At 38.7% G+C, this 26014-nt stretch overlaps 1 protein-coding gene across 8 annotated transcripts in view; it reads left to right on the top strand.

Annotated features, from left to right (window-relative positions):
- The window catches only part of LOC124879170 (cytoplasmic dynein 1 intermediate chain 1), an 81450-nt gene that overhangs the window by 11716 nt on the left and 43720 nt on the right, over positions 1-26014 (top strand). For 5 of the 8 annotated variants that reach the window (XM_047383563.1, XM_047383561.1, XM_047383566.1 and 2 more), the window contains 2 exons: positions 19144-19236; positions 25391-25562. In XM_047383563.1, the coding sequence (XP_047239519.1) occupies positions 19144-19236; positions 25391-25562 (265 nt within the window). The remainder of the gene's footprint in view (positions 1-19143; positions 19237-25390; positions 25563-26014) is intronic. The other 3 variants (XM_047383562.1, XM_047383568.1, XM_047383567.1) reach the window with 1 other exon arrangement.

The raw sequence follows: 26014 nt of genomic DNA, 5'->3' as shown, positions 1-26014 counted from the left end.
TGGACTTTTGAACTCTGACCCTCCAGAATGAAAAGGGTCAATCCCCAAAAGAATTATAATTTTATTCTTAGATTTTACCACAGTTTAAACTAACAAAGAAAATTAGTGAAAGGTTTCTCCTTCTTGAACTTCTACCCTCTTGCGCTCTCATATTTGCCCTCATGCTGGGTGGCTGGTTCTTGTTTGTGTTATTATGAAAGAGTGCGGGTGGAACCCCGGATCCAGTGGCATTAGGTTTGATTTAATCTGCCTTTTCATTGCTGTTTTCTTACACAGTGCTTTGTGTTTTAAAGCTCCTATAAAATTTGAAAGATAGACTCAAAGCTTAACAAGTTAATGATGAGGCTTTATATTGCTGTCATCTGTCTGGTTATTGTGATGGGTTGCAGTAATTCCTTGTTTCCTTTTGGATGTCCTCTGATTTGTCTGTAACCAGTTTATATTGTGCAATGCAATCAGATTAAGTCCAGTCAGGGTTGGCTCCTACTTTTTACTTCATGAATGGACATGATTGTTGTGAGACATGGATAAGTTGGATGAGTAGAAAGTGGAGAAATCAGTAAAAGGGTAGTGTTGTATGTTGCGGTAACTCAGCTAGGTCAATCTAAGTTTGTTGGGCGGGGGACATTTTGTTTTGTTAGTTCAAACTATTTTGACCTCATTCTTACGAAAAACCAAAGAAAACAGCTTTTTTGTGTCCAGCAACAAGAAAACGTAACAATTTTTATGCTTTAGAAGCTGACGGTCCCTCCTGGCCACTTCTTGAAATGCTAGAACGTATAGATAAAATCAGGTTATTGTCCGAAAGTGTTATTATATATTGTTCACTTAAAAATAAAGTTTAAATCATTGTTGTAGATTTTAGTTTGTTTCTCCTGATTGGAAACCATGATGTTTGTGTACCATTATATAGAGGCTGCACAATATATTGCCATCACGATATAATTGTGTACCATATTCATATGGCAAAGGACTGTTTGGTGTGCAAGAATTGTTGGCTAATATATTCCAAGTGTTATGAACCTGCATTTTACATGATAATGTAATGTTTAGCCATTTGGACAGAGTCTCACAGCAGCAGATTCTCACACCGGACTCAAGTGAGATTACCCAAAATGCTAAAAGTCACAGAATGACATAGGCATAAATGAGAAAGAGAGAAAAGACGACAAAAAGGGATTTATTGAATCTGATATCGTCATCACAAGATTTTCTAATATTGTGCAGCCCAATCATTATATACACATATAACAGTCTTATATAGACTTGTAAGATTAGTGTTCTTCCCCCTGTTTTGCTTGTGTTTTTGAATGAAGCGTGTAATTTTCAGCGTTCTACTGCAGTAGTGAGTTTTGCTATGTTTTTACCATATCTTTTTTTATTTATAGTTTTTTACATAAATATTGGTCTAGGGGTGAAAGTTTAGGGCCAAAGACACAGGGAATGACTGCTTCCAAGTGGTCAGTTATTGAAGCTGCTCTGACCATTCAGCAGCCTCAGCTGAGTGAATTTTCATCTTTGCTGACAGAGTGTCTGCATAGTGTAAAAAAAAACTAAGTAAGATTATTAAAGGGTTATTGCTGCGACATTTGCAACATTATTTCTTGATATTTCCAAAACAATCTGTGGCAGCCTGGTTTAGCTGCGAATCAGTTAGTGTATGCTGCATTCATGTGGATTAGAAGGCAATGCTGGTGCATTTTTCACTGAAAGTTGCATGTCTTCCTAGACCATATAAATGCAAGTCAGATATGCATTAGTGTTAAACAGGGTAAGAGTGAAAAGGAATTTACTATGACTGCAGCAGAGCTTCTCCAGCGCTTACCAAAACTTTGAAATGAACCTCTCCTGACTGGGCTAGGGTTGGGGATCACTAACCTTAAACCTTTAAAGAGTAAAAAAACAGCCTGGCACTCTTCCCCACAGGTCCCAATCTGATAATAGCTACCAGTTTGTGTGCATTTATCAGATGTGAGTAAAATAATGAGGTGTCCAGGGATTTGAAGAGTTTTTTTTATGTGAGTTTACACACAAGTTTACATGGAAGTAGTGGTAATTTGACGGTGGAAATCTTCAAAGATGCCTTAAAGCTCCTAGAAAAATAAGGTAGCGAAAATGAAAGAAAATGATGAAAATGAACAAAAGACTGGAATGTTAATAAACTGTGAAGATAAATGTTTAGTTATTAGAGAATAGACAGAAAACTGGAAATAAGAAAATAATACAGGACCTGTGGTAGAGACTAAAATGAAAAAAGTAGCTCTGATACTACAGCAGTAATTGTTAGCAGTGAACCAGAAAGGGGGCCCTTACTTAAAACTCTTTGTGTACATGTGTATAATTAAATAATGCAATGTCGGAAAACCCCTTCTTGGGGTTAAAAGTTGAAGAGTTCAACAGTGTATGTAATGCTGCGCATCTGTTTTTAAAAGTGTGTGTCTGCGACTTTTCTTAGCTTCAGCGTGCAATATTTTCTGGGCCATTGGTTTTTCAGGCTCCGTACAGCTCAAGTGTAACATTAATCAGAACTTCACCCCTTAAATATGTTTCCTACCAAAGGGGGCTTTCTTCCTAAGTTTAGTGGGGCGCACATTTTAAAAAACAAACATCATATCCTGGCACTAGACTGAAAAGAAACACTTAATGTTCATCCAGACAGTCACAGACTAATACGTAAGCATTCAAACAGATGTAAACACTTAAACCTTGCTAAAGCAGACTGGAATAAATAAGCATAAACAACCCAACAAAAATGTACACATATATATATTGGCCGTTCAAAAGTTTTACATTTTCTCTTAATAGGGCAGTTATAAAACTCTAACTATGGTTATTATAAGATCTTGATCACTGGCTGTACTGCTGTCAAAATAGAGTCAAGTATATTAATATTGTTAAATAGGCTGTGAACTTTAGATGGGTTATCAACAACTTTAAACATTTGTCCCTTGGGGTAAATTTCAAAAGGATTTTAAATAGACTATGTCTGGTAGTCGTTAATGGAGGGGTTGAATAGTTTATGGGTTTTCATAACGTTAATTTTTGGAAGTTCTTTCATTACAAATTTGAAATTGCCTGATGTAAAACACAACTGTGGAACCAAGTTCAATTCTGCCTTAAGGAGGAGTCAGATTTAATGCAGGAACTACAGAGAGCAGTGAATAACAAATTAAATATAACACCAAATGAATGATCAGATATTGACTGATTTTCTTTTTCAAAATGCTACATGTAATAAGAACAAAACCACAGTGTTCCAGGCAGGAACAACCCATCAGCTGCAGGATAGAACCGTCTAATACTCATTCTGCAGCTTGTAACCTACCTGTGAGTAAGTCTGTATACAAATGTTTTAATTACTGATGTATCAATCAATGGACCAGTGTTTAGAATTGGCTCTTTTTCTTCGTTTGACAGAATAGTTATCAGCGGGTCAAATATAGAAAACGATATATTTTGTTTTTAAATGCATCAAAGGTAAATAGCTCCCTTATTTTCCTGGCTCTAAGCTCAAACGGCATGTTATTTGATGTGCTTTATTTTGAGTTTAGTAAAAAATCGTCCAAACTGCTGACCAGACTTTGCTTAAAACCAAAAGACATCACGTTACTTTTAGTTCTCTTGATATGAAACAAAATGCTACAGCGTTTTTTTGTTTTTTTTAGTTTAGCGGTTTAGTTTGGCTTGTTTTTTGTTAATAATTATTTTGATGGATATAGTTCACACTTCTAAGCCAAGTTCCACATTCTGTAGGATCAAATCTGAAAACATATAATTAAACGCTCTATCTGATTATGTACTCTTCTGATTTTTTTAATGTTTGTTAGATTAGATATGTATCATTTGTGAGTTGCAAAATGCATAAATCTGTGGAATAGAAAACGTAATATTTGCACCAGAGTTCTGAAGGCAGTCATTGTCCTCATCAGGCTTCAGCCTGAGCATCCATCATGGATTGTGGATCGTCAGAGTCAGCTTGAATGTTCCCTCTTTCTGATCTTTGTTGTTATAATCTCCATTCGACTTAGTATTTCTCTGCAAAAACCCTGTTCAGACTGGAGGAATTATTTTCACAATCCAAATCGCAATCTGTGCAAAGTCACTCATTTAACATAGAGGGTGCTAAAGCCTCAAATCCCCTTGAAAATTGTTTATTTGAGTCAGACCTAGTTGTTTGCTCCTATTCTCAACATTTAAGTAGGTGATTGCAATGTTGATTATATGGACATATTTTTTTTTAAATGCTTTTTTAACATTTTTAGGAATTTTGTGAAATCCTGGTGTGAAAATTCATGTTTTTTCATGTCTTAATTCATGTATTAATTTTGTACAGTTGTTAAAAAGAAAATGCCTGTTTGGGAGAGCATATGTTTTCATGCGTTAATGAGGTTAATCTTGTAAGCACAATGTTTACAATCAATGTTTGCTTCATGTAAATGTTAAATAAATCAAAGTTTACAGGAATCAATCGGAATGTAAAAAGGCTTAGACAGATAATCAGAATTCGCCAAAAATAAAAATCAGCAGTTCAGACCTGAAAGAAAACTGAAGAAAAATTGGTATCAACTGATCAGTGCATTTTTCTATTTTTGTGTACTTTTGCACAATATTTCATTTACACTTTAATATATGACATAAGAGTCGTAAAAATGAAATTTCTACAAACCATATAAACTAATCATTCAAATAGAAACACATTTTATTTAACTTGCTAACTTTCTCTGAAACTGACGCTACCAACTGGTTTACAGTCCATTACAGAGGAATATGGTCTATAGGAGTGTGTATTCCACATAGTCGGCCACATGCATGTCTGTGTGTGTTTCGTTCTGTACGCATGTGTGACCTGCCGCATATGGAAGTACTTGTCTCATACCTCTTGATGTTGTCGCAGTCAGACAACAGACTGAACAGACCAGAAGGTGTGTGGGTGTCTCTGAAGTGATAACGCATCCAGAAAAAAAGCAACAATAAGCTTGAAAAACAAAAGCCGAACAAGATGTTTTCTTACACGAACTGGAAGAATGTGTCTTTCTCTGATTGGTGTCTTTTTATAGACCTATTTGAGGTAGCCTTTTCTTGTAATTCTACTGGGGTGGGTGTATGTATATTTATTGTGTGTATATTCATTCTCACATTCCCACTTCTCAGATCAGAGTGCATTACAGTGGATATAAAGCTTTTCCCCTGCAGAGACACGTAATTGTCTCTTGTAGGGTTTGGTTTCGTCTCTGCTGTTCTCCATAGGGCACAGACTTCACTCCTGTTTCACTTGCAAAATTGATCTGGAGTCCAAAGCGGTTTGAGTCAAAAGGATCAAGGCTGATAAAACACAGAAAAATCCTGCATAATGGAGAGAAAAGAAGCCTTTTCAGCGCCTAAGGTATTGCAAAGAAGTCACAGATGATTGCAATTTTCCACTATGACCGCTGTATAATGAGGTACATGAACCCTCTCTATACTCCCTACCTACTGCTTTCTCTCTCTTCAGGACCATGGCTATCATCTGAAATAGTATTTGTCATCTGATGAGTGCTTGAAATGCAGTTTTAGGTTTCCATTTTTTTTTTTCAAGGCTCTAATGTTCTTGGTTTGCAGTTTGCTAATCTTGACTTTTCGACATGCATGCCCCACCCTCTCCTCCTTGTACTGTCTTTTTCCACACGTATAAAACAACTGTGGGTCTCTAACATTTCCCTGGGTGGTCTGTCTTATACTAGAAGATCGCCTCGGTTCCCCAAGGGTTTTCATTTGACACGGTTCAGTGCTGCAGCTAGCCCTCGGATTATGGCTCGGCTTTAATCGGTTCTTTTGTTTGATGCTTGCAAGTACTTTATGGACAGTTTGAGCCCTTATAAGATTTACTTTCTGCATTTTGTATTTTAACCAACAAATATAAAACAAATCACTTTCCATGTCTAAATAGCTCAATCTGTATCCATTAGATTTTTTGTCAAAAACTGTTCTTTTTTTTAAATAAATAGCCATTGCACTTATAGCTATAAATCACTTATTTTAACATTATATTCAGAGTTTACACCCTCGTTAGGTTCAACACTACTTCATTTGTTTGAAGTAGTGTTGCAGTTCTTCAGCTCACCAGCAGGGATCACTCTTGACACATGTAGTTCTTTCTTCAAGTTTCACCAATCAAAAATGACAGCGTTTTAATGATACCTTTGTTTTGTAAGAAATTCAATGAAATAATCCTATTCTAACTCATACAGTAATAAACCCATAATATTGTTTAAAAATGAACTTAATTTGATTTCTGTAACATAGTTGCTTTATGTATCATATACTCTGTATAAGCATCTGTAAATACTTTTGTCTATTTTAGCAAAACCTGGAAAAACTTGACCTTTAGCCAACTTATAAAAATACTTTTGTCTCATAACCGTAAAACTAAATGAAACACCATTGTCATCAGAATAAGGAAGCATGGACCACCTGTTGGCATCTGAGCCACACACACACACACACACACACACACACACACACACACACACACGCACAGATGCAGACGGCCTTGTGTCTGAGTGACACAAATACCGGCTCGGATGACGTGTTGAGAAGTTAGTTGGTGCCACATATTTAATTTTTTTCATAAGAAAATGTCTGTCTGATGATTCGTCCCCTTAACTCTCTCCCCCTGACTGGGGATTTTGACAGTTTGGAAAGTTTGAAGTCATGGGTTTTAATCAGGTCCCTGCGGTGGGACTCGGAGCATTGCATGGCACGGCCATGATGGCTCATTTTAAAGATGTGGGTCTGGGTCGTGGCCAAGCCTGGGTGGCACTGCTAGAAGGAGCGGGGCAGCCTGGACAGACAGAAAGAAAGAGAAGGAGAGGGAATCACCAGCCCACAGCACTCAGCAAAAGTTACCCACAGACCCCTTAAAGGGCTGTATGAGCTGCATTAATGAAGGTGGGTTATGGTTGGAGTGGCATGTGTGTTTATGGTGTATGCAGACTCAAACACACATATACAAAGTCTGATCAGTGTGGGGAAGTGAGGCGGAGACATGCATTAATCTAAATCCTGCTGTGGGTTTTAGCTTTGCCAGTTTTGCATCAGGTCCTGCTGCTAATGTGTTGGTATTTGGCGAATACTTTTACCCCTACTGTGGCAATCATGCCTCAGTGAACCATGCTGAATTTTAAACATGGTTTGTATTAGAATAAATAATAAGGAACAATTAAGGAAAAATAACAAAATGGCTTTAAAAGATTATAAGGTGTCCAACCTTTTTTGTTTTTTGCATCTCAGCTTTTTCTTGTAAATGAGTAAAATATGATCCCACTTCATTTTTTTTTTTACAGTTACTCAACAAATGTCCCCACTTCATAGGTGGTTTTAGTGTTGCGCCCTCACGGTATGATGTCTTTTTAAGAAGTTGCGACTGTGATGTCTGTCTGTGCAACGATCAGCAAGATTCCTGAGCAGGTTGGACTGGCCTCTCACCTCTCAGAAAAAGATCTGCTCGGCTTTACGAATGGGTAGCTCCAAACCAGCAATTTTCCATCCTAACGGACAACTTGGGTCTCTAAAATGGTAGCAGTTTTTCTCTGTGCTCAGATGAAGAATATAGATGGTTTTAACTGTCAAACATAAAACAAGTAATGTGGGGACTTGTTCTAGGTCTTGAGAATACATACAACAGAAAAAAGGACCCATAAAAGACACATATAGAAATAAAAATGTGTAAGTGTGGCATACATTAGTAGTTCCTAGATCTAATCCAGTGCAACCCAACCACCTTTTGCTGCAATTACAACTGCAGATCTTTCAGAATATGTCCAGCTTTTTACATCTGGAGACATTACTTGCAAAATAGCTTAAAATCAGTCAGATTGGACTGATCATCAATCTTTTCAGATTTTCTGGATTGAGGTCTTGACTTTGACTGGGCCGGTCTAACAAATAATTGTGTTCGGATCAAAACCATGCATTGTAGGTCTGCCTGTGTGTTTGGGGTTTTTTTGTGCTGGAAGGTGAACCTCTGCTCCAGTCCCAATTCTTTTGCAGTTTTTAGTTGGTTTTCTTGTAGTATTGTTCTATACTTAGGTCCATCAATCTTGCCATCTACTCTGACCTTCTGACAATCTTAGCAGTTAGTTTGTTTGCCATCTACTTTTTAATTTTCACATGGTGTTTTGCATCTAGACCAAAATGTTCAATTTTATCTCATCTTCTGTGCTTAGATTCAATTTCACTCAGGTGGACTGTTTTTGTTCCGTGAAGGACTTCTCTATAGGCAGTGTGTTGTCCTTGAGTTTATTTAAGAGTATTATATGACAGAGGGATGAATAAATATGCAGACTAGAATTTTTTTTTTTTAATTATCAATAAAGGAAAACCATGTGTACCTTTATTCACTTGCACAATATTTTGTGGTGGTCTACCACTTAAATTCCCAACAAAATACATAGAAGTTCATCGTTACAACATGGCAAATCTGTGGCAAATATGAAAATGTTTCAAGGGTATTAATACTTTTGCAAAGACCTGTTAGTAGGGGTTCCTAATACTTTTTGCTGGAGTTGGGAAGATAAATTTGCAGTCATGTAAAGCCTCTTATTTAAAAAAAACCAGTTAGGATTAGGAGTTACTCTTTTTTAGACCTAGTGTGGTTGTGTCAGGGCCACTACCTCCTACGCCTCTGTGTCATGGTCCTAAAACTAGAAGTTAAGCAGTGCAGAAGTTAGTGTTCTCATATTAATCCTTTCTGATTTCTGTGGAGGTCTTCCTAAATCCCCCCAGCCTTTTTTTTTTTTTTTGCAATGCTCCCCGTACATCCGCAGTGTCCTAATTGTAATTCAATACAATGAGGGATCTTTTAAAATGAGGAGTCCTGTTAACTTAAAATGTGTGTGACTCGGTTCAGTAGTCACCTCCACGCTGCCATGATAAGTCAGCAGCTCTGCCCCCTCTCCGTATTTCACGACAAACGGTGTTCAGTCTCATCTTCCCTTTTACACAAACACCCGCAGCTCTCTAAGTGCTCCAAGAGTGCACTAGCACATTTCAACACCAACACCCGACTGTGGATTGGGTTCAGAATCAAGGTTTAGCTTGATCCCTACTGAACAGAACACATGCCAACACTTTAATGCTCTGACGCATCATGCCATTGTGCTTCATATACTAGCCGAAGAGGAGCAGAAGACGGTGTACGTCTTTTATATTCTGCCAATATCTTTCTCCTCACACGCTCTGAGGTAACCTCCAACTGAGAAATAATACAACATGTTTAAGCTAATGAAACTCCCAGCAGTTGATCGGTCTTCATTAAGACTGTTTTACTTTATTTCACAAACAGATCAGCCCATCACTCTCAGCTGCATTATTTCAATCATCAGCTTATAAGTTAAATTCACCATATGTACGGTTAATCACTCTCAGCAGGGTAGCTGAAAACATCATATCACTATAGTAGTTTTTGTTTTGATTAGGTAAACATTTGTGCTGGCTGGGTTTCGATAAGGTTTTATAGTTTCACAAGATTTCTTTCTGCCCAGAAATATTGAGAGTCAGATTACAGATTAAAGAGATTTTCCCTCTGTGGTTTTCGACCCTGAACTATTCTCTTTGGGCCTGACAAATCTTAGGATTGTTTGTTTAAAATGTGTCTGTCAAGAAAAAAATAACTTGTGGAAAAAGCTTCTCAGTGAGTAAGATATTTGTTGCCTGCTCGTCTAATATTTTGTCACAAACTCCTGTTGAACCTACTGTATCCACTAAGTTGAAATCTTGTTTTACAACTTTTTAATTCTTCTTCAAGAAGGCTTGCTTATTGTCCACTCAGCCAGTTAACTACAACCGATGAATCATTCAGGTATAAAAAGGCTGGTGAGGGATGAGCCAGTCTACACACAATAGATAATTTGGCAATTATCACAAATTAATTTAGATCATTTGTGACTAGCAGCCTGTCACAAAGTTAGTTTACAAATCGTATGTTAAAATACCAGAGATGATAAATAATTGTCAAATCAGACAACTTAATCGGTTTTACATGACTCCAAAATCCAATATCTATGCTTGCTAGAATTCAAGGCAGGGTGGTGGAAATCCCACATTAGTGATTTTATCATTGAGCAAAAAAAAAAAGCTGCTACTTTAAACATTTTTACTTCTATTTTTTATTTTAAATTTCTGATTTTCAAATACCAAACTGATCACATTTAAAATCATTTTCCATTTGTATACCAGACCTCATTGTTCCTTGGAAGATAATGGTTCACCATCGTCCTTTAAGGTTTTTGTAATTGAGCATCTTTTACCTACATTTAGTAGTTCTATCGATATCCTGAGTTGTTTTATTCGATCGGTACTCATCGTACTCGTCGTACTTGTCGTCGTCCGCTTATCCGGGACCGGGTCGCGGGGGCAGCAGACTCAGCAGAAACACCCAGACGTCCCTCTCCCCAGACACCTCCTCTAGCTCCTCCGGGGGGAGCCCGAGGCGTTCCCAGGCCAGCCGAGAGACATAGTCCCTCCAGCGTGTCCTGGGCCGTCCCCTGGGCCTCCTCCCGGTGGGACGTGCCTGGAACACCTCCCGAGGAAGGCGTCCAGGAGGCATCCGGTATAGATGCCCGAGCCACCCCTTCTTGAACCACCACCTTAACGTGGTGGAGGGGTTTGAGTGCTCGAATGATCCTAGAGGCTATGTTGTCTGGGGCTTAAAAGCCCCTGGTAGGGTCTCCCAGGGCAAACAGCCTGTAGGTGACGGGTCAGACAAAGAGCGGTTCAAGAATCCTTCATGAGGACTACTAGAGGCACGTGATGTCGCCCCGGTACGGCGGAGCCGGGGTCCCACCCTGGAGCCAGTCCTGGGGTCGGGACTTGTCGGAGAGCGCCTGGTGGCTGGATTGCTCCTCGCGGGACCTGGCCGGGCCAAGCCCGAACGGGGAACGCGAGGCCATCCCCCAGTGGGCCCACCACCTGCAGGGGGAACCGTGAGGGACCGGTGCAAAGAGGATTGGGCGGCGGACGAAGGTTGAGACCTCAGCTGCCCTATCTCTGGATGCTTAGGCTGGCTCTTATTCGATTGGTGTCAGACAAAAATTGGACCCATCAGAAACATTAGATCTAACACAACTACCAGATTTGATTCTTACACCACTGTGTGAAGAATAAGAAAATACTTGCTACATCATTTAGAGTTAAATAACTTGTTGTCAACTAAAATATATAAATCCCAGCAGTATGTTTGTAATAGAAAGATTTTTCCTCTTTGCTTTGTTTTCCATCCAATTGGTGACTTTCTTATGGTCAGGCAATGCATATCGTGATTGTACGAATGTTAGCTCTGGATGAGGGCAGGAAAAGATACAATAAAAAAAAATACCCAAACAGTAAAACATTTCGTATTACTTTTAAATACTTTCTCCAAAGCAAAAAAAATACTAATGATAATACACGTTTACTGTACTGTTTTCTACCACAGTCCCAAAACATGATTATAGGCTCCCACAGAACACGGTGTACTGTACATGTGCTGTGAGGGGCAAGGACTCTACGCGCACCGTTGCGGACGGTTGAGATTTCATGGTTAAGCGTTCTAATTTCCTACATTTCCCACACTTTCTGCCATGGCTTTATCGGACGAGAAGGTAGAGCTAATTTGCCTTGTAGCTTTGGAAAACAAAAGAAAAGAAGGTGGTACATAAGGCCTTTAAACCACACTAAGAAGGAGAATACACCTGTCAGTGAGGCGCAGAGAGTGGCAGTGGCAACCAGTCGCATACATGTAACTGGTTGCTCGGAGCAGTGTGTCACATATAAAATAGTTCAATGTAAAGACTTTTTCAGGCCGAGCAGTTTATTGTTTGACAACAAGTACGAGTACACATATGCTGAAGTAAAAATTGAGCTCTATGCGAACATGCCTGGCGGACATCCGCTTTGAGTCCACATTGAGTCCATATTAAGCCCACATCGAGAACGCGTGGATATCCGTGAAGTCAAGTACGCCCGACTGTTGAGTGACGCCCGACTCCTTAGGTATGAGTGTGTGTGTGTGTGCATGGTTGTTTGTCCTGTGTGTCCCGCGACAATGCAAGGGCAAGCATTTCTAGACAACGCATGGATGTTGAAGGCTACAGGTATACACAGTAAAGAAAAGTTACGATTGGTCATTACGTTAACTCTAAAACATGATCACTACAAGTGAACAAACACAACCTAATATGCTACACTTAAGTTAGCTGCGTCTGTGTGTTCCCTCGGTTCGTACAGAGTTAGGAAAAACAGTTTGCACCTTCAACCTGGAATCATTGTCAACAGGAACTGAAGCTGTCGGATCAAATTTTTCTCTGTGATTTTATTACTCATTTAAACAATCTTACAACAATGTCAGAAAGTTGTTGTTCTTCTCAAATTTTTATTTTTTCTTAATTATTTTGTATTTTAAACATTGTACTGTTCAGTATTTTGTAAAAGTTCTTTAAAATGAGCCATCATGGCTGTTTTATTGTTATTATAAATTTTTTTAAAGTTTTTACATATGCTCTAACAGGTCTCTCTTATAAATGACAACTTGTGTCTCAATGAGACTGTATGTATAAATGCATGTATAAAGTTTTAATAATATTAAAAATTGGAAATACAAAAGCCCCTAGACATTTCCAATTAGAGAGTGCTTTGCAAAACAGCAGTCATTGGAAATGCATTTGGATTACCTCATTATGTCTGTAAAAGCCATTTGTTCATCAATAACATGAACAAAGCGGATGCAAAGTAATTGTTATGGTTTATAATTATATAATTTTGTTTTGCTGTCAGTGCTTTCCTTGCCAGATTGTTCGAGCCGTAATAACAAACATTTTAAAGAACTTTCTTGTTTTCTGACAATACAGCCTGGTTATTTTGGATACATAATTCATTACATATTGGTTAAAACAGACCTAATCAACAAGGCCCGTCCCTACTGGCTTCCGGAAAGTTTTTGGACATTGTCATATCACGCAAAAGTGAAAAAAGAAATTCTGTTAGGCCATACAAGACTAGATAGGAGGTACAGCGCCTTGCGAAAGTATTCGGCCCCCTTGAACTTTTCAACATCTTGTCACATTTCAGGCTTCAAACATAAAGATATTAAATTCTAATTTTTTGTGAAGAATCAACAAGTGGGACACAATCGTGAAGTGGAATGAAATTTATTGAATGTGTCAAACGTTTTTAACAAATAAAAAACTGAAAAGTGGGGTGTGCAATATTATCCGGCCCCCTTGCGTTAATACTTTGTAGCGCCACCCTTTGCTGCAATTACAGCTGCAAGTCTCTTGGGGTATGTCTCTATCAGTTTTGCACATCGAGAGACTGAAATTCTTGCCCATTCTTCCTTGCAAAACAGCTCGAGCTCAGTGAGGTTGGATGGAGAGCGTTCGTGAACAGTAGTCTTCAGCTCTTTCCACAGATTCTCGATTGGATTCAGGTCTGGACTTTGACTTGGCCATTCCAACACCTGGATACGTTTATTTGTGAACCATTCCATTGTAGATTTGACTTTATGTTTTGGATCATTGTCTTGTTGGAAGATAAATCTCCATCCCAGTCTCAGGTCTCTTGCAGACTCCAACAGGTTTTCTTCCAGAATGGTCCTGTATTTGGCCCCATCCATCTTCCCATCAATTTTGACCATCTTCCCTGTCCCTGCTGATGAAAAGCAGGCCCAAACCATGATGCTGCCACCACCCTGTTTGATAGTGGGGATGATGTGTTCAGGGTGATGAGCTGTGTTGCTTTTACGCCAAACATATCGTTTTGCATTGTGGCCAAACTGTTAAATTTTGGTTTCATCTGACCAGAGCACCTTCTTCCACATGTTTGGTGTGTCTCCCAGGTGGCTTGTGGCAAACTTTAAATGAGACTTTTTATGGATATCTTTGAGAAATGGCTTTCTTCTTGCCACTCTTCCATAAAGGCCAGATTTATGCAGTGTACGACTGATTGTTGTCCTATGGACAGACTCTCCCACCTCAGTAGATCTGTAGATCTCTGAAGTTCATCCAGAGTGATCATGGGCCTCTTGGCTGCATCTCTGATCAGTTTTCTCCTTGTTTGAGATGAACGTTTAGAGGGACGGCTGGGTCTTGGTAGATTTGAAGTGGTCTGATACTCCTTCCATTTCAATATGACTGCTTGCACAGTGCTCCTTGGGATGTTTAAAGCTTGGGAAAATCCGGCCTTAAACTTCTCCACAACAGTATCTCGGACATGCCTGGTGTGTTCCTTGGTCTTCATGATGCTCTCTGCACTTTGAACAGAACCCTGAGACTATCACAGAGCAGGTGCATTTATACGGAGACTTGATTACACACAGGTGGATTCTATTTATCATCATCAGTCATTTGGGACAACATTGGATCATTCAGAGATCCTCACTGAACTTCTGGAGTGAGTTTGCTGCACTGAAAGTAAAGGGGCCGAATAATATTGCACGCCCCACTTTTCAGTTTTTTATTTGTTAAAAACGTTTGACACATCCAATAAATTTCATTCCACTTCATGATTGTGTCCCACTTGTTGTTGATTCTTCACAAACAATTAGAATTTTATATCTTTTTGTTTGAAGCCTGAAATGTGGCAAGAGGTTGACCAGTTCAAGGGGGCCGAATACTTTCGCAAGGCACTGTAGATGGATACAAAAATGCACTTTTAGTAACTGAAACAGAACCTAAAGAAAAACAAAAACCAGTACTGCAAAACAGCATAGGAAGACAAGTCCAAACTCAAACCAGTCACGAACATGAAAACACAAGGAGTAAAAGCAGGAACTGACGGAGGATTAGGGAATCAGGGAGGAGTTTATGCTGGGGAGATGATTACTGGAACAAGAGACAGGTGAGTGACTGCAGATTGTTAACAGCTGTGAGCGTAAAATGGACACAGGGTAACACGGGATGCATAAAGCTGTACCTAAACATAAGAGGAAATAAAGAAATAGAAAGTTAAATTAAAACAGTAATAACTCCGAACATAAGAAGAGAAAACGAACTCTGACAAAACTAAACTACAGACCATGACAGAGCTGTGTTCAAAACTCTCTTACGCTAATTCTTCTTTCTCAAACCACAGCTTCTGTAGGTATTGTTTTCTCCGACATTTGTCCAGTTATTTAGTTTTCTCAATTTATTTCAACTTTTACCCGTGTTAGAACAAAACCTCATTTCTCAATGCAGCTCTCATTTACTGGCTCAACCCTGTTATTTTAAAAGCCTTCACTCAAACTAAAATAAGTTCATATTTTTGTTGTGTGGTAGTAATCTGAGTACATTTAGAACAATTTCTATAAATTAAATTTGAATTTTTTTTTAATTTACTTTTTGCTTTTGCAGGTTGCTGAGAGTATCCTTTGGTTCCCTGGATTATAAATATGTACTGATACTGAAGCCCATTTCTCTTATCTGCTGTTCAACATGGGAAAGACATTCAGACATACAATTTAAATAAGGCAGATATGTGTTGATCTTCATAAATCAAGAAAACAACTATTTACCTTGCTCATATCTACACTTATACCAAAAATAAAAAAGCTTAAATCAACTGGAACCTTGACCAGTAGGACTGGGCAAGCACCCAAGTTTATCTTCCTCCAACTCAAAGTGAGCAGGATTGGAAGAGAGATAACATTGAAACAAAGCTCACTGTTAGAATAATGCAGTATTTTTCTTTTACGTTAGATTGGAATTAAGCATTCATTTATTTCAAGGCTTTTTGAATTTTTTGTACAAAAGATGCAAATAATCATGGAGGTTAGTCAGAAGTGGCTGTTTAATACAAACAGTTTTACCAACAGCAAAAACACGTGCTTCTAGTTGGTGGAACATGTAAAGGGGCTCTTATATTATTTTATCTGTAGTACACGTCATTTCAGTTCACCTTTAACACTTTTCATTCAACCTGCAAAAATAATGTGACCTCACCCATTTCCAACCACCTCAATATGTGGTGCAGTTGGATCTCAGTATGTCCTGGAGGCTTTTAATCTCTTACTTAAGACCATTAACTGGTGGTGAGGCTACCTGTGATCAAGGCTGGTTAAATAGCACAAGTTACTTGTGTGTGAGATATTTTAAGCGTTAAATAACAAGAGGCACAATTTTTTATTTTAACTTGTAGTAATTAAATGAGAAAGTTCTAAACAATCCTAGATATGTGCATGGTGCATAGTTGTATCAGTATCTACACTTCCCTCTATGTGTGCGTGCATGTGTGTGTATGTAGTATATATCTCCTTCATACCTGCTGGGCTGCTCTGAAGTGACTGGGCCCGGTCAGCATGAGTAAGTAGCTGGGAAAAGATTGAAGCAGCCAGATGCAGACACTCGGGCCGCGGAGGATATCATTAGCCCGGCCGTGTAGCCGGCCAAAATGGGAGGCCCCAAGTGGAGTTTCATCAAGGTGGACCCCCCCCGTCTGCGTTGAGGGGGCAGGATACCAGTTAAACGGCCGTCCCGCCGTGAGGATAGGTATTATACAGCAGGTGGAAAGAGGAAAGTGTCTCGTGACTAGAATAAGGTGGAAACAGGAAGATGTGCTGATACTTAGAGAATAGCGGGCAGACACATTCACACTGTGAGGCTGTCTCTTATAATTTCCTTTCACTGCTTCTTTTACAATGCAATAAGGAACCATGTGGATCCTCTCTTTGTGTTTGCTCAAACATTTTACATAAAGTTATATTTATCGTTCCTTTCTCCTCATTTGCCAAAGGCCATTTTTGCTCTACTTTCTGAATGCATGTAAAAAAAACAAACAAAACAAAAAAACATTTCTGAAAACATCCACTGAAGAGAAATAGTCGGGATATTTTTGGTGCGGGACTGTGACAGAACTTCTTGATGCATGGCCATTGGCAGAGACATCAGCAGTATCTTCATACAGGAATTGGACCTTCTCCTCTCTGTGAGGTAACCCATAGGCCATGAATCAAGCTCCTTTGCTCCAGACTCCTGTGGTCCCAAGGACTGACAGTTTGACCGCTCCTCAATGTGGTCTCCCTTCTCTCCTCATGCTCCTCCCATCCCCATCACCACACATTCCAACCACTGTACAAGTCACTTAAGGTCAAGAAAATAGCGAAGAATAGTAGCTGTGTGTAATGTATCTTCCTGCTTTCCTTTTTTCACATCCTGAAGCTTTTCAGATTAATAACCGCAGTTTGTTAAGAAGAAAATGATTGACAGATGCAAAAAGACTCCACACCAGAGAGTAATAACGTTTTTTTTTAAATGAAGCACAGGCAAAAAAACAAAAAACAGCTGAAAATAGTAGTGTTGCTGTGTGCTCTGTTAGAATCAGGCCTGTTCGAGCTGCTCAGACATGAAGCTAGTCTGGCAGTCTGCCTGTCTGTATTTCCCTGGCCTCTCCTCCCCATTGGTTGGTCACTGGTGTTTGGATCAGGAATACTGGCTGTTAACCACCAACTTGGATCCAGGCTGAACACCATATATTTGATTTAGCTTAGTAATTTATTATGTACACATAGAATGAAAATTAATGTCATATATCAAGCCTGTTTTAGTGGGAGAAGTAATGGGGAAAAAACAGACAGGGAAGGAAGGATGTGCTCTGAAGGCTAATATAATTAAATCAAGGATTTATTACACTGATAACCAAGCTACTGGGTTGGACACATGAGGCAGTAACAACTTCCTTTGGGTTCTGGAAAAAGTGTGGAAAAGAGTTGAATTTTAGTATTTTGTGGATAAGTATGGGAAACGAAAACAGTATGGAAAATGTTTGTATGTCCAGATTGTGTCCACCCACCCATCCGTCCGTCCGTCCATTACGTTTTCATCCCTTCCTTCTCTCTTCCTTCAAGTCCGCTGTTTCTGCAAGCTCCATATATATAAAATCTGATCTCATAAGCATCTGCTCTAATTTTATAATTAACTTTTGTTTTATCCTTTAAAAATGGTCCAAAAAGAGGACAGCAAAAGGTCAACATTGTATTCTTTAAACATTTGAATTTAACTGGAAAAATGTGTAGAAACTCTGAATTAAATCAGAGCTGGGAGTTTATCAAAAGCTTAGCCCAGTGCAAGTGAATGGACAGTTCATCCGGTGCAAAAGTAGCCCTTCAGCGAGTGGCTTTAACAGTGCCCTAGGCCACACTCCAGCTGAGTTAAACACACTCTGACATGTTTGCGTGTGCGTGTGTCTGTGCGCAACATTTCTGAGGGTGTGATGTAGTCATTTCCTCCCGCTGGACTGAGCAACTGTTGTCAGCTCGACCCTGCTTGTTAACCCCTCGCCACCCCTGGCGCCGCAGGCGAGGGCCCCGCTTGCGTGTGTTTGAGAGGGAGAGAAGGACAGACTGTATGTGTGTCTAGTGTGCGCGGCGGCGGACCACAGGTGCCTGGTCATGGTGTCAGGGTGTTAAGCGGTCTTTGGAGAGGGCCCCCCGACTCTCTGCATCTGTTTCAGAGGGAGGGTGCAGCCGAAACGAGGAGAGGTTGGCGAAGGTTACCTACACAGACCCTGAGGGGTGGCGGGGGCAGTAGCTGACAAGCAGGTGCCTGTGTTGACAGTAACCCTTCATAGTTGAACCCGAAACACACACACACATACACACACACTGCACTGACTTCAGTATAAATCCTGGAGAGTCAAACATAATTGCGGAGCCTGATTAGAGTAAATGCAGAGGGAATCCCCTCTTACACACACACACATACATCGCAGGATCTCTATTCTAAGGGGTCAAAGGTGAAGAGTGGAAGAGGAAAGCGCTCAGGACTTACATTTCCTGTGGACTGTGTGTGCTTGTGATTTGGATTCTCATTGACCGATATGCTCACTAATGTAGACCTTTTAAGACCATTGTAACATTCAAAAGCAGGTTTGGTCGGAAATATTTGTGCCCACGACAAAGCCCCTAACCTTACACATGTAACTAACTGAAATTCAGCAGCATTCATGCTTCAAGTACAAGGACCTCTCTGTTTGTAAATGCAACCTATTTGGAGTGAATGCCAGTCAGGTGTACCGGCGCATGTCTGGGAACGATTATTTTGTTAAGAAGCAGCAGGAGGAGGCACCCAGAGGGAGGTCGAGGAAAATTGGAACAGCTGTTGATTAACATGAGTGCTCTCTCACTTGTTTTTCTTTTTTGTTTTTCCTGTCTTTCAGTAGAGGAGGAAGAGGAGGATGAAGAGGTGTTGGAGGCAAAGCCTGGCCCAGAGGCCGAGCTGCGGGATGAAGACGACAAGGAGACCAAAGATGGTACGAAAAGTATCTGAATAATGCAAAATGCTGTTATTTTGTTAATTATTGATCCCTTTATTAACTCAAATAATGGTTACGAAAATGCAGGCAAATTGTATTTTCTTGCTGCATATGCTGGTGATCAGTTTGGCTTGTTAATAGGCCATTTCACAAAAAGGTTGAATCTTTGGTATTGGTTACTGATAGCTGCACATGTAACATCACTGTCCCCAAGCAGACACAAACTCTTGCATAAATGCCCGACACACAAAAAACGACTCAACAAATGAGAGCCTTTTCTGTCATTGTGTGGTTTACATGCAACAAAATAACTATTTCTCAAGGAAAACTTCCTCTCTCTCTGATCTCGTTCTCTCTCACAAATACATAAAGGTTGTTAATGATATCAGAAAAAATATATATAGAAAATAAGTAAAAAAAGAAATATATAAAGTGCCCAAATAGGAGGAAAAAGAAAAGAATAGAAGGGGTAGCAGTGTACCAAATATTTCCAATCAGTTTATCTAAGTAACATAATGGATCTGGTCTGTCTAGATCTATAATTATTTGACTTATACCACCAATTCCAACATATCCGTATTATTTAAACAAAAAAGGAAGGCCAAATGAAAACATTTCTGAAAAACCTCTAGATATGTACAAAACCCACTCAAAAAGCTGATGTGCTTTCTTCTTATCTACATTGTACATATCTTTAGCTGTAAGGGCGAAGGAGCCATTACTGCGGTGACATTTTCTCCTATTGCTTTTAAACATTTTTTAATAAGCTCAAATGATGCGATCGTTTTTCATAACGCTTAGCATTTTTTTATATAAATAAAATGTAAAACATGAAGTTAAGTTTAAACATAAAGTTACGTTTGATTTGACGTTGTATACTTAAGATAAATCTATATTTGTGTAACTCTATGAGGAATTGTGGTCATATATCGGGTAGAGAAGCACTTCCGCCTCCCCAGCGCTGCTGAGAATCAGTCAGCTCAATAAGTTGTTTAAATGGAGGGGATTTCCCACTACATTTTTCACTTCTTTGAACGAAGACAAAGTAGACCGGTTTTTTTTTTGGGTTTTTTTTTGCCAGAGGAGCATGAACATCACTCTTTTCAAACAACCGCTGTATTCAAACAAGTGTATGCAGCATTTCACTAGGGTTAGCATGTCCGTTAGTATTATATTTAGCCTACTGCTGGTAGGTAACCTGATAACGTCTGCTCTTCAGGCTCTCAGCTCTAATTTTCTGTGCAATACATTTAGTAATATAACTATATTTAGCTATTTATTGTTGTTTAGGTACCCCACCACTGTGTACATCACGAAATTTCAAAGTGCCTGCTGCTTTTCTAGGGTTCACCCTCACACCGAAATTAGATCTCATTGCAATACCTATTAACTAATGATGATAAATATACTGAACTTATAGAGCTTCCTAGGCAAACTGATCACTCAGGGTGCTTTTTCAACCCTACAGATGTCATTCACCCATGCTCAAACACTGATATGCAGATTGGTAGGCAACAAGCAGAGGGGATGGTGGAATCAAACCCATCTTTCCGGTTTTAAGACAGTTATTCTTTCCACTGAATCACAGCTACCATTACCTAATTATGTTGCGATTTAAATGATTATTACTATAAATGGACTCTGTTTCAGCACCCTTCAATGATTTAAGAATTTAAACTTCATTTTCCACATTTCTGCAAATTTTAGGATTTGAAATCAGTCTCATGAATACATGAAAAAGCTGACGGTGGTTTTAAGAGGGTGATTATCAACATACTCAGCTGTGTTCTCTCACTTTCCTTATTTGTACTTCTGTAACAAATTCCGAATGATTAAAAGTAATACTTATTTCTACAAATAGTAATAATTATTGTCATCTTCATGATCATTATTTTACTGATGCATGATATTTTAGGTCTAGCAGTAACAGAAATTGCAGTTCTGTTTTTTAAATAAATTAACTTAGATCATGTATACATTCTAATATTATGATTTTTATAGCAGCTTTAGTACCATTATACCATGAATCTGTGGTACTTTTGGCAGAGATACAGATCGGAGAGTCAGCCAAGACTAAATATAATACCAGCCAGACCAGTACAGTATCGGAATAACAAAGGACTGTTTGGATGCAGCATTTGGTAGAATATTAAGTACCATGCTTTACATTCTGCATACCAGTAACACAGTTGGCCCGTTGCAGAGTCTTCCTGACCTTGACGTCCACTTTTGATATAGATAGGCCGAGATGCAGAAGCTCACAGAGAGTGGAGAGAACTATGTGATGATGGAAAAGACAGAGAACAGTGAGGAAAATGTATGTTAATTATTTTGCAATAAATAACAATATCATAACTGCATGTTTTGTTAATATCATGAAATTCTACAGTGCAGGAGAAGATATTTTTTTCTTATTTATATTAATATTATCAACAGGCAAACAACATTTTATTTTGTTTTCTGACTTGTAAATAGAACAAAATTGAAAATAGAAAAATGAAAAAGACTGAAAGTAGGCCAACAACAAAAATCAGGAATTGGGTGGAGTCCATAAAATATTTGTTTAGCGGGACTCCAATCTATTATTTAAAGGATTAGTGCAGATTCCCTTACCTGTAAAAGAGCCTGTTAAAAAAGTTAGAACACCCTTGGAGTGGGTAACAGCCACACCTTGGGATGCTGCTGTTCAACTAACACAAAATCTAAAAGTTTACTTTCATGGTGGAGCCAGAGTGGACTGACAAGTCGCAGCATATCTGGGAGTTTGAAACATCTGGCCATCTTGAACAACGTAACTCCACGTCGGAACGTGAACATTGGTTGAACAAAGTAGCATCAAATGTAACATCGGTCTCTTGTAAAATGTACACAGTTAATATCCACAAACAGACGGTTGTGTCCCTCTGACTTGAACAACTAAGCTAAGCTTAAACATCCGACGGTCTTTACAACAATCCCGGGGTAATATGATTCCTTCCACTAGAGGTAAGGGAACTATTACTAATAATAACAGAAGATCAGCTCAAAAACATCAGAACATCACAACTAACCTTTGACAATCAGATCAGGTTACGCCTTTTTGACGATGAGACTCTTATACCAACTCATGCCTCATGTCAGCTTTTTTCAGGTTCATATTTTTACGAGTCCATTTACAATATGAATGCCATTGCATGTTCAAGCTGTCAGATTTCCATGACATAATTACATTAAGAAAAAAATAATAATTAATTGATATTTAGTCAGGGCATTCTTTAGATTGTTCCTTTTGTAGAGATTTATAGTGTTATAACTGTCAATATATAAATTATAGGTTATAAAATCTGTGCAAGTCTTTACAACATTATGTCAGGAAAGGTTTTTTCCTAGTTTTTAAATTGCAGTATGTTTAAATTCTTATCTTTTGTGCAAAAATAGTACTTTTTGCTCAATTTCTTTTAAATGAGAGTACAACAGATAAAAAAAAAGTGAGATACAAACTATTTTCTAGTTTTGTTTGTATTCCTTAGGTTTTTTTTGTGTACATGTTTGACACCATTTCATATTTTTGTGGGGGATTTTCTTTTTATAACATTGCTATTACAGATTACAGTAAAGACAAAAGCTCTCATTCTTTATCCATTCAGTCTTTCTCACTCAGCTTCTTGCAAGTTGCTGGTGAGTCTGTGATGAAACGCGACCACTCGTGTGTGACACTTTCAGCCCAGTCAATGGCTGTATCTGATTGGAGGGAGGGGGTAGGTTACAGTTGGGGTTAAGGAGGGTCCACCATATCAGCTCCATGGCATTTGGGGGTCAGCGCTGATTAAAAACCTGTCACTTGACCCTCTGGCCACATTTCAAAGAAAAGAGAAGTGTGTTTGTGTGCATGACCATGTGAAAAGTTCATGTAGTTTATAATAAAAAAAAAAAGACACCAGGTCTTTGGGGTGTATTAAAATACCACGAATAACAAAGACTTGGATGGATGGAAATCTCCATATTCAGCTGCATAAAGTACACATTTTTGGCTGTAGCGAGTAGAAGACAAACACATACACACACTTGTAAACACACAATTACCCGTCTCATCCTGGCCTATTAGAAGGCCTGGCCTTTGATCTGTGCCACTCGATTCACTGGGTCTTTTCTGACAACTTGTAAGAACATACAAAGGGATGAGGGGATCAAAGTCAAGAGGCAGGGTAAAGGTCGCTACATGTGTGCCTGCATGCATGCGTGTTTGTGTGTAAAATGCCGTGTGCGCTTTGGGACAGTGACTTCAAAAACTGGACGCCTTGCTGTGCAGCCATTACGTTCAAAGGGAGGCGGGCCGCTCAGAGGGCTTTGTTTTTCTCTTGTTTATTAAGTTCTCGCTGAAGGATTTTACTTGGAAACATCCATTAAAACTGTCTGTAGTTTATGATGTCCTGGATCTGACTCTGGTTTTCATTGAGATGAAGAGAATGCTAATCTGTTGGAAGAAGCGGAGAGGACTGTGCCTTTGTTTTTTGTAAAAGTGCTAACAATAGCATTTTAATTATAGCGGTAAAGCGATCAATTTTTTTTTTTTTTCGATTTTTAAAGTAAGAAGCCTTCATGTGACACAGTTGTCTTTTTTCTGTGTCTTATAACTAGGAGCGTGACAATATATTCACCTTCCAGGTTGAGAGATATTGGGTACACAAGACAAGATTTTAATAATATTCCAAGGAAAACTAAGAATCCCCCTTTTTCGCAATTAGAGTAAATGTTTCAAATAACAAACCCAGTTTTAAAAACTCCATGATTAGTCTTCAGTTCAGGTTGGGCCAGTCCATATGTTGAGAATTGAAAATGAACTGAAACATTTCTTTTTTATGTTTTTCAAATTAGAATAAAGGTTTCATGAATCCCAAACTGTGTAATAGCGTTGTTCAGTGTCTACTAAACCAGTATATGTTAAACCAGTTTATGTATTTTGGATCTTAAGCTAAGGGTGATCAAATGCAGTTCAGATTCATTAAAAGACCTTTAAGAAAGTGAAAAGACCGTCTTCTTTTTTTTTGCCGTCAGAAAGTTATTTTAACTTCAGTGTTTTGAGCTAGCTGCATTACCCACATTTTCTACAGTTTGCTACATTTTCTTTCATTACGAAGATATTTTTCCTGTTATGTTTGTCACTCTGTCATTATTTTCTTTCAGTGTTACCACACAAAAAGTTTAAATATCATAGAGGTTTCTTCTGCATTTAGCCAGCCTGATGCAGTGTTCTCAGTAAATCCTATGAACAAAACAGAGCAACTCAAGAACTACTTCCTCTTTTACATCAAAATAAGAGTCCCAGGCATAGATACAGTGTCAGAATTAAAGCAGTAAACCTTCACAGCTTACAATGACTTTACCAGCGAGGTTGTGACACAGCAACAATAGTACTTTGTGAAACAGACTTCACTCTGATGAGAATATTGTTTTTTAATATGGAAAGATGTTCTTACACTTCAACTTGTAACTCATTAGACAATAGCTGATTGGTTAATAGATTGGTTGTCTGGCAACATCTCCTTCAGTCTCCACTGTGTTTTTAACAATGCTGAATGAAGCAAAATCTGTTAAACTGAAGTAGTAAACATACTGACTTCCTGCATAACAAACAGACAATGAAATATGTATTTGATAAAAAGTATAACTTAATATTAAAAAAGTATTTTGAATAAGACCAGCGCTTGACTTTTACAAGATTTGGTTGCTTAAAGATCCATTACACATAACCAGGTCACATTTTCAACCCATTTAAAATCTTTGTTTGTTTAATTAAAACAGTAAAAAATAAAATCTACTTAATAGCACTTGTAATTCTTTTTATAAAAACAGTCGTAACATCAAACAAACTTGCTGTTTTTTGTGGAATGGTTATGTTTTGTGATTTAATCTCGGGGTCATGCTTAAGGTGCTGTTGATGGAGGACTTCAACAAGAGTCTGCGTGGTTGGGGGCAATGCAGAAGCAGAAGATCATGCAGGCTACCATTTTAGCAAGAACCTCCACTGAATCCAATATCTCATGTGTAGGAGTTAAGAAAGCATTATGGGTAGTTTTTGAGAGAAGATTCTGTGTGAAATATGTACAATATACTGTATGAGTCAAACGTGTTTCCTGTCATGACGTTGTTTTATTTTATTATTTTATAATAGGTTCTTTTCCTATGCTGCGGGAACTGACAGAAGAGGAGAGGCAACAGATTCTGCACTCCTCTGAGTTTCAAAGCTTTTTCGACTGTAGCATTCGGGTGATGGAGAGAGCGCTTGCTGAGGACAGCGACATCTTCTTCGACTACAGCGGCCGTGACCTTGAGGACAAAGAGGGGTGAGGATCTGAGATACATCCTGCAGAAGTTCTAATAAAGTTTGAGTCCCATTGTTCAAAATAATAATTTTTTAATATTGTAATAAGTGATGTGGATACGATCTTGCTCAAAATGGATTTGGTCTGCATATGCATCTATTGATACTTTTCCAAATTGCTAAATGTGCTAAGAGTGACTCAAACCCACCGTGTCCCTCTTGGGGCCTAGGAACTGCTTTGTTCTTTGAAAAGCATGTCTTCATAGTGAGGTCATACTCAGACGGTTAAAGATTCCTGTGAAGTGACATCTATCGCTTCTTACACAGTGTTCTCTCGCAATCTGAGCGACTGCTTTCAAAATAGAGGTTATCAAAGCGTTGGTTGAAGTTTTTCTAACCAGAAGTGGAAAGCTGTTTTAGGTTACTGCTCTGCTATTATGGAAGAATTGCTTTTACTGATTTACTTCAACTTTG

This window comes from Girardinichthys multiradiatus, chromosome 13, assembly GCF_021462225.1.
Source record: "Girardinichthys multiradiatus isolate DD_20200921_A chromosome 13, DD_fGirMul_XY1, whole genome shotgun sequence".
Lineage (NCBI taxonomy): Eukaryota > Metazoa > Chordata > Actinopteri > Cyprinodontiformes > Goodeidae > Girardinichthys > Girardinichthys multiradiatus.
The sequence above is the reverse complement of the archived record's forward strand: the minus strand, read 5'-3'. Positions and strand labels throughout refer to the sequence as shown.